This window comes from Malaclemys terrapin, chromosome 2, assembly GCF_027887155.1.
Source record: "Malaclemys terrapin pileata isolate rMalTer1 chromosome 2, rMalTer1.hap1, whole genome shotgun sequence".
Lineage (NCBI taxonomy): Eukaryota > Metazoa > Chordata > Testudines > Emydidae > Malaclemys > Malaclemys terrapin.
This window is the reverse complement of record NC_071506.1, coordinates 214,948,105-214,967,370: the sequence shown is the minus strand read 5'-3', so window position 1 is coordinate 214,967,370 and position 19,266 is coordinate 214,948,105. Positions and strand designations below refer to the sequence as shown.

At 45.4% G+C, this 19,266-nt stretch overlaps 1 protein-coding gene across 1 annotated transcript in view; it reads left to right on the top strand.

Moving 5' to 3' along the window:
- ZCWPW2 (zinc finger CW-type and PWWP domain containing 2) overlaps nt 1-19,266 on the top strand; it is a 104,260-nt gene that overhangs the window by 31,253 nt on the left and 53,741 nt on the right. Inside the window, exon 3 of the mRNA XM_054019598.1 lies at nt 8,722-8,836. Coding sequence (XP_053875573.1) covers nt 8,722-8,836 — 115 coding nt within the window. The remainder of the gene's footprint in view (nt 1-8,721; nt 8,837-19,266) is intronic.

Genomic DNA, 19,266 nt, shown 5'->3' with positions numbered 1-19,266 from the left:
AAACCTTGAGAAAGTTCAGACTGCAATCCAAAGTGTTCATTGTAGGGGAAATTGTCTTAAAATTTCTTGCAATACATTTTCCATCTTTTTTGATGTGACTGATAATTTGACTATTGGTAATAAAACAATTATCTGATTAAAATTTTTCCCAAAGAAAAATTGTGAGTGAGAAAAAAAAAACACTCTCAGTTCAAAGATCCTCCCAAGCGCTTTTCAGCCTGAGAGTCACTAATCCTTGGCATGGGAAAGTTTTCAGATTGAACACTGGTCTTATTAAAAATGGTTGATTTCTTGAAAATTTAATGATCATGCTGCTTATTCCCCTTTATCATGTTAATCATCTCATCAAGCACAGTCTTCACTTTATCACTTACCTACTTTACTGTGAGATCCTAAGACCGAGAAGACCTTTGTTCTGCTCTTGGCTGACCAATCCTGAGGATGCTGTGGCTCTGTACATGATGGGATAGTGCAATCGTAGAGTGTTGGGGAGGGGGCAGAAAGCTTGAGCGTCCCTCTTTTTGTATCCTGTCCTCATCTCCCAGGGATTGTGATTTCAGTGGAGGGAAAGAGAAAAAACAGAAATGGGATCCAATGAGTCTCTTTGCAGAGGATGTTGGAGCACTGTCATGAGGTTTCTTCTTACTCCCACAAATCACAATGGGAAAGGGAGAATCTTTTGCTCTGTGGTTCTGCCCTCTCCCTCACTGATAGCTGTTTCAGGCACAGCCCACCAGAATACCTATGCTGATCATTCAGATTCTCCTCGGCTATCACTCACTCCATTTCTCCCCTACTGGACTGTTGCGGAGCCACTGATTACCCCAATCTATCACTACATAGATCTTTATACTGTATCCATGCCATAATATCAAGATGCCTGTGTAGCGTCAGGATGCCTAAAATCATTCACCAGCTTCTTAACTGCTATTTATGGCAGCTTGGATGTGTAATCATGGACTTAATCCTTGGGCAGAGTGTGGAGTTAAATGGCACTAAATTGTTGAGAAGATGTAGTCTGTATTATCCTTCATGGCTCCAAAACCAGACAGTTTGCAGATAGCCTGCGGGCTCCTTGTAGACTCGTGAGCCAAGTTTAGGCCCACAGTTAGTGAATCTCTATTCTCATCAGTATTTGGAATCCATAGTGGATTTTTTGATATTGCTGCAAATATGTCTCTTCAGATCTTAATATAATATCTTGAACACGCCATGCCTTTGCTGCTGTTAGATTGCTCTCCAGAATTTGATATTGAATGAAAATTGGCAGTTTAACTAGTGTGAGCTAATAGATGCTTGTACTAAAGCACTTCATTAGCAATTTTTGAAGCAGAAAATTAAACATACATAAAGTACCACTGGTATTCATAAATACACTAATGTAACACTCATGATTTAAATCAGGCATCTTTCATTCCTAGATTACAAATAGTTTGTCATTGATCCCCAATTTAGGTTCTCTGCACATAGTATATATGACAGATCTAATTGCTCCATTGCATAAAGTTTTAAAAATGGTAAGCTGTCTCACCACTTGAGGACACACATTTATTCATTGGCGAGATACGCTGGTTAACATCAGTTTTCTTTCTAACCAACTTGTGAAGAATTCCATTTTGGAATTCCAGTATTGCCTTTAAGAATGTTTTTCTCAACTTCTAAATATTTTTCCAGATTTTACAGTCCTTTTATCATTATTTCCTTGTGTGTAAACTATATAGTTAATTAAAAAAATACTTTATTCTGTGAAAGAGCTTAATTTGAGCAGTCTCCAAGGGTATATTACTATTTTTTTTCTTTTGGGTAGTTTTTCTCTCTTCTTGAGTATAGGCAATTTCTTCTTTTGGGGCAAAGGGGAGTATACTAATGGTAGAGCTGCTCAAGATGTCATTTTTCAGATCTTTCCCAAAACTACTAGCCAATAAGGTACAGTCTATGCAGAAAGCCTTGAACAAGACTTTAGGACAGAGTTATTTTCTTCCCAGGAGGCAAGATTTTGTTTTTAAAGCCTTAACCTTAAGAGGCGGGGCTGGACTGGTCCTACAAGCCAGTTCTGAATTCAAGGAGATCCAAACATTGCAGTTGAAAGGGGAGCACTGGAGAGCTCTTTAGAACATCAGTGCACTTTCCTTATGATGGAAAATGTTAACTCTACATTCAGAAATTTCTTGCTAACTGGGAAACTTCCCCAGAGCCAAGAATAGTGACTGTTTCTGAGAAATCTGAAAACTGCAGCACTAACCATATCCTGATTTGTCAAAGCACATCTAATGTTCAGTTGACAGTTAGATGTGACATCAAAGTCCATGGAACCTACTTCAACAAAACATTGCAATGTCTTGGATTCTTCAGTTGCGCTTAGCCACAAAAAGGCTTGCGTTGGTGCCATATTTGCTTGGTGTTCTGTGGACGTGTAAATACTAGAAAAATACTGAAGTCCAGAGGTGTTTTCTGCGCACACAAGAATGAGGGAGCATTCTCCCATTGATAGGTAGCAGAGCTACTTTATGCCTTCCCTCCATTTCCTTTGCTGCCCAAAACAGTAAGAAGAAACATCAGCCAGGAGAAGGTCCTTTTCATTAGTGGCTCTTTGCTATACTTGAAAGCTTTGGCTCTTCAAGTGCTTGCTTATGTTCATTCCAAAGGAGGTATGTGCTTGCCCCAAGCACCACTGCCAGAAGGTTTTCCCTCAGTGGTATTTGTCGGGTTGGCTCTGTTGCCCACTGGAGTTGCACTGGTATAAGGGTCATGCCAACGTGCAGCCCCTCTCAGTTCCTTCTTACCACCCATTATGGTCACTGGAACTATTTCATCCTTGTGTTCTACGATTACCCTCTCAGTGGAGTTTTCCAACCTTCATTGTATATAATTATTTCTTGATCTTAGTAGTTAGTTAGCTTAGCGAAACCCTGGTAAGCAGGGTTATTCTCTGCCCAGTACTGGACCATGCATTGGTCTCTAGCTTTTAAGCCTTGTGCCTCATGCCATAAGCCTATGCCTGTGAGTGACCCCCCCCATTCCAGCTGCCTTAAGTGCCTGGGAGAAGCTCACGTGCAGGAGCGTTGTAAGATCTCCCAAGACTTCAGAACCACCATATTCTCCAGAACCATGGTATCCTTCAAGGACAAGGTCCAATTGCATCCTCATCCAGCTTTCCTTCTAAAGGTGGTTTCATAGTTCCATATAAGCCAGAATATCTTCCTACTGGTCTTCTATCCAAAACCACGTCAACAGAGAAGAACAAAGGCTCCACTCGCTAGACATCAGATGTCACTGGCTTTCTACATAGAAAGTACTAAGCCATTTCGGCAGGGCTGGCCTCACCATGAGGCAAACTGAGGCAGCCGCCTCAGGTACCAGACTGGGGGGCGGGGGGTGCCACTAGGACCCAGAGTGTAGAAAATTGTGTCTGCTGCTGGTGCATATGTATTCTCTCTGCTCTAGATGCACAGAGATGGTGGAGTGCTGTGCTGGAGGAAGGAGGGCACAAGAGACATAACCAGCAGGCAGGAGAAAAGGTGAGAGGGAATAACAGAAAGCAGCAGGAGCTGCAGGGAGAGAGAGGAGGAGCCTCTTACGTACCTCTCTAGCACCCCCAGGAGCTTGGACTGATTTAACACCAGCTTTTCAAGGAACTTCCTGTTTCCTGCTGCTTCCCTGAACCCACTTCAGGAGAATAGGCAGTCAACTGAAGTAGTAGGAGCCAGCTAGGCCCTTAAGATGTTGATATCTTCCCTCACTCAGGCCCTGCTACCAGCCTGCTTATTTGTCCCCTTCAACTGAGTGTTGAGAGCCACTATAGCTGGCACAGAACAGCAGTCATCAGTGAAAGAAGAAAATGCCCCTCTGGGGCAGCATTCAGGAAAAAAAAAAAAAAAAAGAAAGAAAGCAAAGGAAGCTTTTCCTCTAAGCAGGAAGGAGCTCTCCTGAGAACATACAGACAAATGTTCACGGTGAGCCTTCCAGCCCCAGTGAGGGAAGTGAGTGGTGAGGAGATGCCTGATCTTCCAGTTAGTCAGAGTGCAGGTGACCTGGCAGCTACTGCTGCATCCATATCTCCATCTCAAATGGATGTAACCATGCACATTCCTGAAGAAAAGTGTAGATCAGAGAAGAGTGTGATGGAGGCGCAAGAAACAGCTGCTGCTGAGTTTAGTTCCTTAAGTCTAGATGATCCAGGACTGTGGACCCACTTGAGCAGTAGCCTGAGGGACTTCCTTGTACTGCATGGGCCACAGCAAGTGAAAAACTTCATGTTCCCCAAAGACAATGAAAATAGCAGTTTCCATCTAACACATTACTGGCGTGAAATCCCCAATGGTGACAAAGTGGAGAGGTCATGGCTTATGTACTCAAAAACCCAGAATGCTGCATACTGTTCTTGTTGCAAACTCTTCCAGTCTAATGTTCCAGCCACATTGGGTTCTACAGGAACAAAGGACTGGAAAAATCTGGCTAGAAATCTGGCATGCCATGAGTAGGCAGCAAATCATCAGAGAGCATTCCATAGGTGGAAAGAGCTTGAGATGAGACTAAGGTTAAAGGCCACCATAGATGATCAGCATCAAGAGAAGATTGCATCAGAGTCTCTTTACTGGCAAAATGTTCTGAAAAGGCTCATTGCCGTTGTGAGTATGCTTGCTACCCAAAACCTAGCACTGCGTGGCACTTCAGATCAGCGGTATGTGCCAAACAATGGAAACTTCCTTAAAATTGTGGAGCTGATGGCTGAGTTAGATGCTCCTCGAATACAGCATCTAAGAAGAGTCACCACCCAAGAAATGTACACACACCATTACCTTGGAAAAAACATTCAAAATGAGATCATACAGTTACTGGCAACAAAAGTCAAACAGAAGATTGTGGCAGATCTGAAGTCCGCAAGATATTACTCTGTTATTCTGGACTGCACACCTGACATCAGCCATATGGAACAAATGAATTTAATGGTGCGTTTTGTAACGACAACCGAATCTAGTGAAAATGTCCCTGCAATGGTGACTGTCAGAGAGCATTTTCTAGAATTTATTGACATTGATAATACTACAGGAGCTGGTATAACAAATGTGCTTCTTAAAAAGCTGGACGATATGGGAATTGTGATAGCTGACATGAGAGGTCAGGGCTACGATAATGGTGCCAACATGAGAGGAAAGAACAGAGAAGTGCAGACATGGATCCAACAGTTAAACCCTCATGCTTTTTGTGTCCCATGCTGAATTTTTTTAATGTAATTCAAAGCATTTATGTATTTTTCTCTGCATCAACTCATCGATGGCAAATTTTGAAGCAACATCTGGGAATATCCTCTCTGACACTGAAACCACTGAGTGCCACATGATGGGAAAGTCGAGTGGAGGCGATAAAGCCTATTAAACACCAAATTGGGAAGATAGATGATGCCATATTGCCATTATGGAGGATAATGCTATGACAGGAACGGTTCGTGGGAGAACAGTGGCAGAGGCAAATGGAATCACCAGAAACATAAATCACTTCAAATTTCGGTGGGGCTTAGTGTTGTGGCATGACATACTGTTTGAAATAAATGTTGTAAGCAGGAGACTCCAAGGTGTTGACCTGGATATATCTGGAGCAATGGAACAACTGGACAAAGCAAAGTCATACCTACAGCCTTTCCAGTCAGATGAGGGATTTCAAAACGTTCTGAAGAGTGCACAAAAGTTGGCAGAGGAACTTCACACTGAAGCTATTTTCCCACCCATTCAAGAATACAAGCATCACGGATGAAGATGACATTTTGATTACGAGGCACGGGATAATCCCATAAGAGACCCCAAACAACAATTCAAAGTTGAATTCTTTAACCAGGGCTAGATTGTGCAGTACAGTCAGTTGAACGTTTCATGCAGTTCAAGGAACACAGCAGTATATTTGGGATGTTGTATGATATTCCCAAACTCCTCACTATACCTGAAGAAGACCTATTCCAGCAATGCAGGGCATTAGAGACAGTGTTGACACATGATGACATGTGCGATATTGATGCGAGTGATTTAGGTGATAAACTGAAAGCCCTTTCAAGATACATTTCAGCAGGATCAACTCCAAAGGCTGTTCTGGAATATATGTGCACAAATAAGATGACCACCCTCTTTCCAAATGCTTTTGTTGTTCTGCGCATACTTCTAACACTTCCTGTAACAGTTGCCATTGGAGAACGTAGCTTCTCCAAGCTGAAGTTAATAAAAACACATCTATGCTCCACAATGACACAGGAGAGGCTGGTTGGCCTTGCAACCATCTCAATAGAGCATGAGCTGGCCCAGACTGTGGACCTTCAGGAAGCAGTTCAAATCTTTGCAACGAAGAAGGCACAGAAAGCACCACTTTGAATATCAAACAGATAAAAATGCCAGTGTTTACTTTGCAGACAAGAAAAGTTACATTTGCTGTTCAGGTGTTTGAAAGTTACATGCTACTTAAAAATTTTGAACAAGGCATTTTAAGTTGTTGGTTCTCCTTTATTGGGGTAGGTAGCAGAGCAGTACCATGAGATGAATAGAATAGGAAGAAGGCAGAATTGAGACCTTTCAAAGTTTTGGCCCAAGGGACGTGGCATGGGGGGTGTTATTTGAGCCCCCTGCCTCAGGTGCCAAAATGTCGTGGGCCGGCCCTGCATTTTGGAAAACTACTCAGCTATTCATGGCCATTGCAGACAGAATGGAAGGTCTTTCCGTCTCAGCCCAGAGAAATTCATCATGGATCATACCCTGCATCTGCACATGCGATGACCTGGCAAAGGTCCCTGCCCCTCCTGCCCTGATAGTACATTCCACAAGGGCCCAAGCATCTTTGGCAGCATCCATAGCACAAGTTCTTATGCAGGACATTTATAGAGCAGCAATGTGGTCATCAGTTCACACTTTTGCTTCTCACTACGCCATCACTCAACAGGGTAGAGACAATGATGTAATTGGCCGAGTCGTGTTGCAATCAGCATGTCAATAAACTCTGAACCCTGCACCTGCTTGGGAGTCCCCTATATTGGAATGCACATGAGCAAGCATGCAAGAAAGAAAAAATGGTTACTAACCTTTCCGTAATTTGTTCTTCAAGATGCGTTGCTCTTGTCCATTCCAAGACCTTCCCTCCTATCCCTCTATTGGAGTTGGCTGGCAAGAAGGAGATGAGGGAGCTGTGGTTTGGCAGGACCCTTTATACTGGCACTATGACTGCGCAACTCCAAGGGGCACCAGAGCTGACCCAATGAATACTACTGAGGGAAAAATTTTTGGCGGCTGTGCTCGGGGCGAGCACACACCTACATTGGAATGGGCATAAGTAATGTATCTCAAATACAACAGTTACAGAAAGGTTAGTAACCATTTTTTCTCAGACCTCTCTTTTCAATCACTTCTGCATTTAAAATGTTCAGTGTTTCCATATATGCAGTATTGCCGCTTCTACTCATCCACAGCAAGTAAATTACTTGAGCAGTTGGCTGGAATCTGGTGCTTAATCTGTAGACTGTGCTGCCAGCTGCTCTAGGAATAGTAGCCCTCTCAAAAATGCAGTCATCTGTACTCTTCTTAGTGTTTCATTCTCTTCCTAGAGCTCTGCATCCAGAATATAGGTAGGGTGACCAGATGAAAAGAACATAATATTGGGACACATAGGGGGGGCGGGCCAAAGCAACAACAACAACAACAAAAGCTGGAGTGCAAAATATCGGGACAAATAGTGTCCTGACCATACATCGGTCGGGATGCAGGACAAACAACGAAATATCAGTACAGTCTCGATTTCATCGGGACGTCTGGTCACCCTAAATATAGGTGAGGATAGATCAAGGCTAAAAAGAGCTGGAGGAGGATATCCAAGAAGCCTCAAGAGAGTCTTCAACAGACCTACCTTAATCATGCTGTGTGGCATCCTTTTGGAGCCTCTACCATTTCACCTTCCCCCAGTGGCAGCACTCCTTCCAGCATCACCACATCCTCCTTCCACAAACACATGTTCTCTCTTCTTCCTTCCTTCTGCTTACCCACACAATCACCACATCATCTCATTTTCTCCTCTCCAAATAACTAGCCCAGAGAGCACTTCCTGTCTCCCAATACAAGTAGGCTACATTTGCAAAGTTTACACAAATCTTACAAACACAGACTGGAATAGTAGGTATTTCCTGGCTTAGTACATTTTTACAAGACTGCATTAATACTGTAGTCAGGTAATTCTTTCAGATAAAAATTAAATATTATGTAGTCACATCTTGTTATAGATCAGGACAAACTTTCTATAGGAGTGCTTCATAAAGGGTTTATGAATGATATTGTAAGTATTCTGGTGAATGAAGATCATTTTTGGGTTTCCATCTGCAGTCCGCATAGACTCGAAATGTTGATTTCATTAAGTAGGAAGTTAAACACTATAAAGAGCTACAGAACTGGGCTCTCTGCAGCACTTTGGAATGCACATTCTATGTTGAAAGGGGCCCAATTACAAAAAAAAAAAAAATACTAGAAAATTTCTATCCTTTTGCACCCAGAGTAATTTACAAGAAATAGATACAGGAGCATTTATCTTGAATTGAACCTCTCTGAGTTAATCTAAATGCTTTGCTGTCTAGAATTCTTTTTTAGTCATTTAATATTTTTGAAGTACTATATTTTTGTTTGTTTTTTTTGACTCATGAAAAGTGTAGAAAAATGGAGTAACGGTAAGATATTTAGTAAAAGTTTCTTTTTATTTCCATAGCCAGAACAATGCAAGAGAAAAAAGAAATGGTATACAAGTGCATTGGAAGAAGCAAACAAATTACTTATATTTTCTGCTCCGCAAAGACTTGAAATGTGCCAGCTATCAGAAAATGGTATAATCCATATTTTTCAGCACTGTTTGTAAATAAAGTTAGTCATATGCAGAGGGTTTTTTTCCCAGTCATAATGTTGGAAGATTTTAAGAACATGCTAATATTATAATAGGAAAAATGTAGTGTGTGTGTAAGTGTGTTGTATAATATGTCTCACTCGCAATGGATTTCCTTTACAGATGCCCTTGTATTGAAAGGAGATGTTGGTTCACAAGTAATTTATAATTGAGTATTATTAAAATAAATTACTTTTGCATGGCTAGTGAGAAAGTGATGTGCAATTACTCTTGTCTAAGATTTTTTTTTTAAAATTGGTTGGTTTAAAAGGACCTTGCATTCATAAGGCTAAGTTTATGACAAGCCTTAAGTTTAAAAACTAACCTGTTTTATCTAAGCATACACCATAAAAGGCAAAAAAAGCACAATACAGTTGATATTTTTTTCCAGGACCAGTCTGTAGTCTATAGCACTATAGTCTATAGTTTGTGAAGAGATTGATAGCACAGTTAGTGCTAATCTGGCTAGGGAAACTGTGGAAATCATTTTAGCACCGTTCTGAGAAAAACAATATTTAAAAATTATCTTTTTAGCTTGCTTTTGTCTTAGAAAATTGATCTAAACTTTTTTTTTAAAGTATAGTGTTAAATTACATGAAAACGACCATATGCTCTTTTCTTCTTTTGGAATATTGCAGACAAACATCTTCACAGTTAACCTTTAAGTTAGCTTTAATTTTTTATTGTTCTGTAAGCAGTAAAGTTCTGTTGACTTTCAGAGCTGGGGGAGTCAGCTATTTAGTGTTTTTTGTTCTTGTAATGTGGGTCAGCGTGCCTAGTGCTCTGGATGAGTGCTACTTTTTATTTTTCTATAAATCCAGAGAAATAACATTAACCATCACAATTAAACCATTTAGTACAATATTATTACTAAAAGATAACGTGCTAAGGATACATGTAGCTGATAGCTAAGAGTAGTGAGGCATGTTCATCAAAAATAGGAGTCTTGTGCATTGTAGCTGCATTTCCATATTGTGCATCCTGCATTATTTAATCCTCTAGGAGCTCATCAGACTTAAAATTATGATGTAAACACGTGTTGCTTTTACAAATTGACAGCATACTTTGAGGTTATCCAAATGTAGTTCTAAGCCCCAACCCATGCTAGACAGCTATGAGGAGATTTACCACCCCAGTGGGAACCTCAGGTAATATTGTTTTTCAGGCGTATACAGTGCCTCCTAGAGTGCAATTACTGCAGTACTGTTTGACAAGATGCTCACTCTGCCTGAACTGGGCTAGCAGAGTGTATAAAACATTGGAGGACCTGGATTCTTCCTATCCACTCTGGGAAGCTAGCACTATTAACTATTAAGAATTATCTTAGAACAGTCCTTGTATTCATCCTCAGACCAGGGACACTAGTAAATGAAGGATCCTTGTATTCTATCTCCACCCACCTGTATACCTGCACAAAGCTGGGAACAGTCAAGCACTGTTCTAAACATTCTATATATGTATTTGGTCCCTAAGTATTTTACTCAAAATGCAGAATTTCAGTTTGTGTAATAGTAAATGCCACAGCATCTCTCCAGTCTGGCACTAATTCATTTACCCCAAAGTTAGCCGTAGTGCCATTTATTTTGCCATGGGAACTTTTCTTCCATTACTAAAATGTTAACATCTCAGAACCTCACAGGTAACACTTTAGCTGGGTTTTGCACAAACAGCCTTTCCCAAACACTCCCTGAATATATCTTCTCCTTTGGGACTCAACTTAGCCAAATTAAGTCACTTTATGGGAAGGGAGAGCTTGTGTACCCTCTAGACCAGGAAAAGGTTCTGTAATACTAGTAAATTAAATCTGCTCCTGTTTAAAAGCCAAATCTAAGCAATAATGCTTAGTAAGTATATGAAGATAAAAGACGGTTACTCACCTTCTTGTAACTGTTGTTCTTTGAGAGGTATTGTTCACATCCATTCCAATTAGGTGTGCGTGCACTGAGTGCATGGTCATCAGAAACTTTTTCCCTTAGCAGCTCCCATCAGGTCGGCCTGGAAGCCCGCTGGAAGCCCGCTGGAGTGGCTCCCTCATGGCTCTCAATATATGACCCTGCCAACCCAACCCCCCTTTGGTTCCTTCTTGCCGGCTACTCCGACAAAGGCGAAGGAGGGTGGGTATTGGAATGGACGTGAACAACACCTCTCGAATAACAACAGTTACAAGAAGGTGAGTAACTGTCTTTTTTTTTTTCTTTGAGTTCACGTCAATTCCAATTAGGTGACTCCCAAGCTCTCCCACGGGGGTGGGGTTGGAGTTAAGGAATCATTGACTGGAGCACTGCTTTACCGAGAGCTGCATCATCTCTAGCCAGATGTGTGATGGCATAGTGGGTGGCAAAGGTATGCACCGAGGACCAGGTAGCCGCTCTGCAGATCTCTTGGATGGGCACCTGGGCCAGGAAAGTGGTGGAAGAGGCCTGAGCCCTTGTCGAGTGAGCCATTATAGCTGGGGCTGGGACCTTGGCGAGGTCATAGCAGGCACAGATACAGTCCGTAATCCAGGAAGAGATGTGCTGTGAGGAGACCGGAAGTCCCTTCTCTGGTCTGCCATTGCTACAAACAGCTGGTTTGACTTCCTGAAAGGCTTTGTGCGTTCCGTGTAGAACTCTAACGGCCTCTACACATCTAATGAGTAGAACTTCTACTCCTGTGCATTGGCATGTGGCTTGGGATAGAAAACGGGTAGAAAAATGTCCTGGCTGAGGTGGAATTGGGATACCACCTTGGAGAGAGAAGCTGGGTGCGACTTGTCCTTGTGGAAGAGTGTGTGTGTGTGTGGAGGGGGGGGTCAGAGGTTAATGCTTTTAGCTCCGATACCCTCCTGGCCAATCTGATTGCAACCAGAAAGGCTACCTTCCACGAGAGATACAGAAGGGAACATGTAGCGAGTGGTTTGAATGGGGCTCCCATAAGCCTAGCTAGGACCAGATTGAGGTCTCAAGTCAGTATCGGTGGGCGAGACTGAGGGTGTAAGCGTTCCAGGCCCTTAAGGAAACGGCCCACCATAGGATTGGTGAAGACTGAATGCCCCAACTCTCTGGGTTGGAAAGCTGAGTTGGCTGCGAGGTGCACCTTGATAGATAATCTGGACAGGCTTTGCCGCTTCAGGTGTAGGAAGTAGTCTAGGATGAATGGTATAGATGCCTGGAGTGGAGATACTCGACTGAGATTACCAGCACAAAAAAACGTTTCCATTTGGCCATGTAGGTGGCTCTGGTGGAAGGTTTACTGCTACCAAGGAGCACCTCCCTCACCAATTCCATGCACTGGAGTTCCCTTGCGTTTAACCATGAAGCTTCCAGGCCGTGAGGTGCAGGGACTGGAGGTCTGGGTGAAGCAGGCGGCCGTGGTCCTATGTAATTAGATCGGGAAGGAGCCACAGCGCAATGGGGATGCTGACTGACAGCTCCAGAAGTGTGGTGTACCAATGTTGACGTGGCCATGTTGGAGCGAGCAGAATTATCTCTGATTTGTCCCTGCAGATCTTGAGGAGAACTTTGTGGACAAGTGGTATCAGAGGGAAGGCATACAGTAGGTGGTTCCTCCATTATATCATGAACGCATCCAAGATTGATCCTGGGCTGTGTGCTTGGAAGGAGCAAAATGTTGGACGCTTCCTGTTGCTCCTTGTGGCGAATAGGTCCACCTGGGGAAATCCCCACATCTGGAAGATGGAGTGGGTGATGTCCGTCCGGATAGACCACTCGTGATTGCAAAATGACTTGCTGAGGTGGTCTACAAGCTCGTTGCGTGCTCCTGGAAGATAGGATGCCTCCAGGTGAATGGAGTGGGCTACACAAAACTCCCACAGGTGGAGAGCCTCCTGACAGAGAGGGGAGGAGCAGGCTCCGCCCTGCTTGTTTATGTAGAACATGGCGGTGGTGTTGTTGGTCAGCACCGCCACGCAGTGACCTTGCAATACTGTATGGAAGATTTGGCAGGCTACTCTTACCACTCTGAGTTCCTTTATGTTAATGTGGAGCAGGATCTCGGACTGCGACCACATGCCTTGAGTCTGTAAGTGTCCTAGGTGTGCCCCCCAACCGAGGTCTGACTCGTCCGTTATGAAGGTCATGGATGGTTGAGGGGTGGTGAATGAGACTCCTTCGCAGATCATGCGAGTGTCCAACACCATCCTAGGCTGCCTAGGACTCGTGGCGGTACTGTTACTACCGAATCTAGACTGTCCCGACCCAGGTGATAAGCCGTAGCGAGCCATGCCTGGAATGGTCGGAGTCTCATCCTGGTGTGCCGCACCACATAGGTGCATACTGGCATGTGTCCCAAGAGGCTGAGGCATGTCCTCGCGGTGGTGGTGGGGTATTGTCTGAGCATCTGAATGACATGTGACAGTGTTTGTTTGGAATCTGGGTTGTGGCAGGATGGCTTTTGCCTGAACTGAGTCCAGCGCCACCCCAATGAATTCTATTTATTGGGTGGGTGACAGAGTTGATTTGTCTATATTGAGGAGGAGACCCAGCCTCTGGAAGGTCTCTCTGACTAACCGGACAGGGGACTCCACCTGTTCCCTGGAGCACCCTCGCAGGAGCCAATCATCTAAGTAGAGGTACACCTGCACCTGTCTCTTTTGGAGAAAGGCTGAGACAACTGACATATATTTGGTGAACACCCTTTAAGCCTCAGCCGGTCCAACAGCAGAGGCAATACCAACCCAGCCCTAGGCAGGATACTTACCGCCAGAGGGGCAGGAATTCATGGCGTAGGCCTTTCAACCCTCCCTCAGGCCAAGGGCAGGGGGCTGTTGATAACCCAAATGGGAGCACCGTGAACTGATAATGTATGTGGTTGACAACGAACCTCAGAAAGTGTCTGTGGGATGGCCAGATGGCTATGTGCAAGTATGTGTCTTTCATGTCAAGGGTAGCGTACCAGTTCCCCGGATCCAGAGAAGGGATAATTGTGCTCAGGGAGACCATGCGGAACTTTAACTTTACCATGAACTGATTGAGTCCTCGCAGGTCTAAGATGGGTCTGAGACACCCCCTTTGCCTTGGGTATTAGGAAATAATGGGAGTAGAATCACTTGCCCCTTAGCTCCTTAGAACCTCCTCCACCATTCCCATGGCGAGGAGCGCCTGCACCTCCTGGATAAGGAGTTGATCATGAGGGGGTCCGTGAAGAGGGGTGGGAGGGAAGGGAGGAGCAGAATTGGAGATAATATCCCACTTCTACTGTGCGAAGAACCCAGTGGTCCGATGTTATATGGGACCATGCATGGTAGAAGTGGGATAGACGGTTCAAAAAACATGGGGAAGGATCTGTAGTGGTGGCTGGTACGCCATCCTCGGGCGTCCCTTCAAACCCCTTGCTTGGGTCCCGATGATGGCTTGGTTGGGCTCTGCCCTTGGCCTGAGGGAGAGTTGGAAGGCCTACACCATGAATTCCTGTCTCCAGGTAAGTATCCTGCCAAGGGCTGTGTTGGTATTGCCTCTGCTGTTGCACCGGCTGAGGCTTAAAGGGCTTTCTCAGGGTGGGGCAGGTGTGTTCATCCCCAGAGATTTCATGGTTGCCCTGGAGTCCTTACGGCTGTGAAGCCTTGAATCAGTCTGGTCAGAAAACAGCCCTGCACCCTCAAAGGGAAGGTCCTGCAGGGTCTGCTGAACATCCGGGGGAAGCCCAGATGCTTGGAGCCAAGGTGTTCTCCTCATGACCATCCCTGAGGTGATGGTATGTGTCGCGGAGTCAACCGAGTCAAGTGGAGCCTGCAGGGATGTCCTGGCAACTGCCTTCCCCTCCTCGACCAGAGCTGAGAACTCAGCCTTTGAGTCAGTGGGAAATAACTCCTTATATTTTGACATGGAGTCCCATGAGTTAAAATTATACCTGCTGAGGATAGCTTGCTGGTTAGCTATCCTCAGCTGTAGACCCTATGCGGCATAAATTTTCCTGCCAAAGAGGTCCATCTGTTTGGCCTCTTTGGCCTTAGGAGCTGGTATTTGTTGACCCTGACACTCCTTCTCATTCACTGCAGAGACCACCGGGGAGCAAGGGTGTGGGTGAGAGAACAAAAATTCATAGCCCTTAGAGGGAACAAAGTATTTTCTTTCCACACCCCTGGCAGTCGGTGGAATGGAGGCTGGAGTCTGCCACAAAGCACTATAATTGTTGCCAATAGTCTTAATTACTGGCAACGCCACTCTGGAAGGGCCCTCCGGCATAAGAATGTCCACCACCAGGTCCTCTGGCTCAATGATTCCTCCATCTGTAGGCGCATATTACGGGCGATGTGGCAGAATAGGTCCTGGTGGGCCCTGTGGTCGATGGGCGGAGGACCTGAAGTTGAGGCCCCTGCCACTTCCTCATTAGGCAAAGACGAAGAAGAGGCCAGTGGAGACACAGGGTCATCATGGCCCACCATGTGCTCAGGTTGGTCCTGGGCTGCGTTGGTGCCAAGTGGCTCAGCATGGACTGACGGGACCTTGGATGAGGGTGGATCTGGGGCCGGTTCCGATGTGCCCTCTGTAGTATGCAGGGGCGGTCTGGAAAGCCGCCTCTATGGTATGAGGAGCAGTTCTGTCTACCAGTGACTGTGCCTGGTGATGCCCCAATATAATGGACCTAGAAACCCTGGAAGGGGTACCCTGGGCCTGATGGTAAGCCCGGGGGGTCCAGAAGGGCCATTGTGCAGCGGGTGGCCATTGAGGTTGCCAGGACGAAGGAGCGTGTCTCCCACGCTTGTCCGACCTGTGCCTGCTATGCTGTAAGTAGCAGATGCTGTCCTCAGAGTCCAAGGATCCTGAGGGCAATGAGCACAGCAGTGCCAAGGATCCCTGCACCAGTGTTCAGTGCCGAGAGGAGGAAGTCGGAGATCGGTGCTGCAACAACTGTGTAGATGAACGGTGTTGGCTTTCCTGCGACTAAAACCAGTGCTGCAAGTCTGGTGCTGGGGAGCGGCTCCTATGTTCCGGGGCCGTATCATGATAGAGGGTGATTGTGACTGGTGCCAATTCCCCAGTGCTGGAGATTCCGAGCGACACATTCCCTGGGTCTTGCTGTCATGTACTGGGGCCGGTGCCAGGGGTGAAGAAGACCAGGAACTGTGCCATGAATGGTGCCGGTGTGGAGAGGAAGTTGGCCTCATCAGGGCTGGTTAGCCCCTAGATAGCATCCGTGTAGATGGTGCCAGGGGCTTGTCTCTAACAGCAGGGGGCTGAGATAGAGTACTTTCTACGTGGTCCCTTGCCACCTCGAAAATATCTGGGATGGAGGGAGCTTCCAACTCCTCCACCAATTCAAGCCCTGCCTGAGAGTAACTGGGTGCTGGATTCAATGGTGTCGACTGGGTTGCCGGAGTCAACCGCACGGGGTCTTGCTGTTTGGAAGTTAAGTTCTTCCTCTGGGGCAGCAAGGTCTCCCCTGATGGTCTTGCTCTCTGAGGAGAGCTCCTTCTGTCGGCTTTCTTGTGGTGGTTAAGGGACACCGGAGACGTTGACCGGTGCCGGGGTGCCACACTGTGCTGCGGTTCAGGGAATCTTCAGTACCAGGGATCTCTAGCACCAGAGTCCTTCCTCGGTACTGGTTCATGAACCGACACTGGGGTGCTGCGCACTGAGCTCGAGCCTGGGACTTGGCGGTCGGGTGCCGCAGGACGGAGTGTGGCTTCCATCAGTAGTTGTTTCAAACGGAAGTCGCGTTCCTTCCTAGTCCTAGGCTTCAAAGCCTTGCAGATCTTGCAATGCGCGGACTGGTGCGCCTCCCCAAGACACCTCAAGCACGAGTCGTGAGGGTCACTGTTTGGCATAGTCTTCTTGAATAGAACGCAAGATTTAAATCCTTGGGCTTGAGGCATGCCCCGGAGCGCAAGGCGGGGTGAGGGGAACGATCCACTCACCGACTATACTAGTAACAATAACTATCACAAGAAAATAAAGAAATATTTCAAAAAAGAAAACTAAGAATGGCTAAGGGAAGACTTGCAGGTGAGCAAGCTAATGCAGTTCCAATGCCACCACAGACGGTAAGAAGGAACTGAACGGGGGTCAGGTCAGCAGGGTCATATATTGAGCGCCTTGAGGGAACCACTCCACGGGGCTCCCTGGCCGACCCCACGGGAGCTGCTAAGGGAAAAAGTTTGACAACCGGGCATGCGGCGTGTGCACACCTAATTGGAATTGACGTGAACAATCACCTGAAGAAGAACTATTGGTGCTTTGTAAAACTCTAGTGGAACGAGACTGGAGGCTCGGTGCCATAATAACGTTGCCCCATTGAGAATAAGTTTTGACATAACAAGCATTAGGCCTGCCATAATTTGTGTTTTAGACCCATATCTTTCCTGGCCCAGTGGGACAAAGACTTCTAAAGAGACTGTCAATGCCCCTTTTAAGGATGGCAGAATGAAGAAAGCTCTGAAGCAGGATTTTCCAATCTTACAGATTTTTCCTTATGAACATTTTGCAACTACATGCTGTTGACTTGGCAAGGACTATCAGGGACTTTACAAGACAAACTGACAGTCCTCTCCTGTGAGAGAGTCCTGCAACTGGTTTTCTCTAGATAGTTACTCAGTAGATTTTGACTGTCCCTGAAGAAGGAATACACAGTTTTTGTTGGAGAAGTCTTAAAATTCTCATTCCATTTTCAGCCTCCTATCTCTGTGGGCTTGTCTACACAGACATTTAGTTCACAGCAAGTGGGGATGTAAATCTACCATACACTAACCTGCTGCACATGTAGGTGTCCATGTGGACCCTGCTGCTGTGCTCTATAATAGAGTCCTAACCTAGACTAGATTAAGCAGGATTTTTAGTGTGCAGCAGCAGGGTCCACACATCCATCAATAATGGACCCCTTGCACATCTACTATGCAAGAGCTGTGCATGCTGCTCCTTTTAAAAAAGGACCCAAATGTCCAGAGAGTTTTACCTAAAGTTCTTACTCCTTGAGAGATCCATAAAGACTTCTTAAGTCCCAAAGGTGAGAAGACTGCTTGAACAGACCCTACCATTTCTGAGTGCTCCAGAAAGCTGATGGTCCACGCTGAGTTCCAGAGCCTATTTGTCATTGAGGAAGTCCCACTTCACCACCACGAAGGAGAGCAAATCCCAGCTCTCGGTTCAATGCTTTTCTGATCTCAAGATCACTTGGTGTCACATATGGGGTATAGGCAGTGCAAGCTAGTGGGCGGAACAGGAGACAGAACAGAACTGAAGTTGTGGTCAGGAGACAAGCCAGAGGTTGGAGCCAGTGGGTTCAGAAGAAGGTAAAGGCTAGGGCTGGAGTGGGAACAGGCATAGTCTTGAAGCAAGGACCAGTACAGGAAGCAGATCTGGCACAGCCGCAGGTGTAGAACTCATTGAGCAGATGCTGTGTTGTTGTTGCTACAAGGCTTAAATGATGATCTGCTGGCTGTTCTGCCAATCAGGGAGCACAGTCACTTAGTGAAGATTTATGGGGTCCAGCTGGTCTCACTGGGTTGCCAGGCAACTGTGACCAGAATCAGCTGAGTTCCTGCTAGGAGGGCTTATGTATGCCTACCCTCCAATTTCCTTGATAAAGAGAATCCTCAAGAAGATTATGCAGGACACAGCCCTAATAATGACAGCCATAGCATGGCCCAGACAATTCTGGTATTCCGACCTCATGAACCTGTCAACAGAGCCCTCAATCACACGTCCAATACACACAGATGTGATCACTCAGTCGAAGGGACTAGTCCTGCATCCAGACCAGACGTGGATGCTGAGACTCATGGCCTGGATGCTGTTGTATCTTACTGATGAGCAGACTGGTTTCAAGATAAACTCTTTATGAAGAAACAGGAATTATGTACAGAAATGAGGTAACAAAACTCTACTGTTCTGTGTAGCTGCAGACTGCATCTGCCCTATCCTGGGCTCCTTTGTTTCTGCCCCAGCAGAAGGTGTGTTCTAGGAAACCAAAGACTGCATCTAGAGTGTACAGGAAGTGGGGCATCTCTGCAGTTCCTGGAGCACTTACTCCATAGCACGTCTTCCCTTTTTAAAAAAATTTCCCAACAGAACTAAAACATTAAATTAAACTATCAAACTAGTACAAATACAAGAAGTGACAACTCTTCTGGTTGCTTAAATATAGCACTAATATGTCTCGATCAGTCTCTTAGGGCATTTCAGCAATCTCCCTGATCTGTATTGCAAACCTTTAGGCAAATCCTTGTCTGTAACAGACTGTTAAGGTTTATGGTCAATAACAGGATCAGTTGTATGTTTTCAACTTGTATATCTGCTCTCACTTCATTTGTCTTGGTCAAGTTGTCGAGCGTCTTGAGCAGATGTTTATGATTCTTTTGTAAGGTTTTTTGTTTTCATCTGTAATCACTGATTATGATGATCAGTGCAGCACTGACTGGTCAGTGCCCATGTTAAGTTC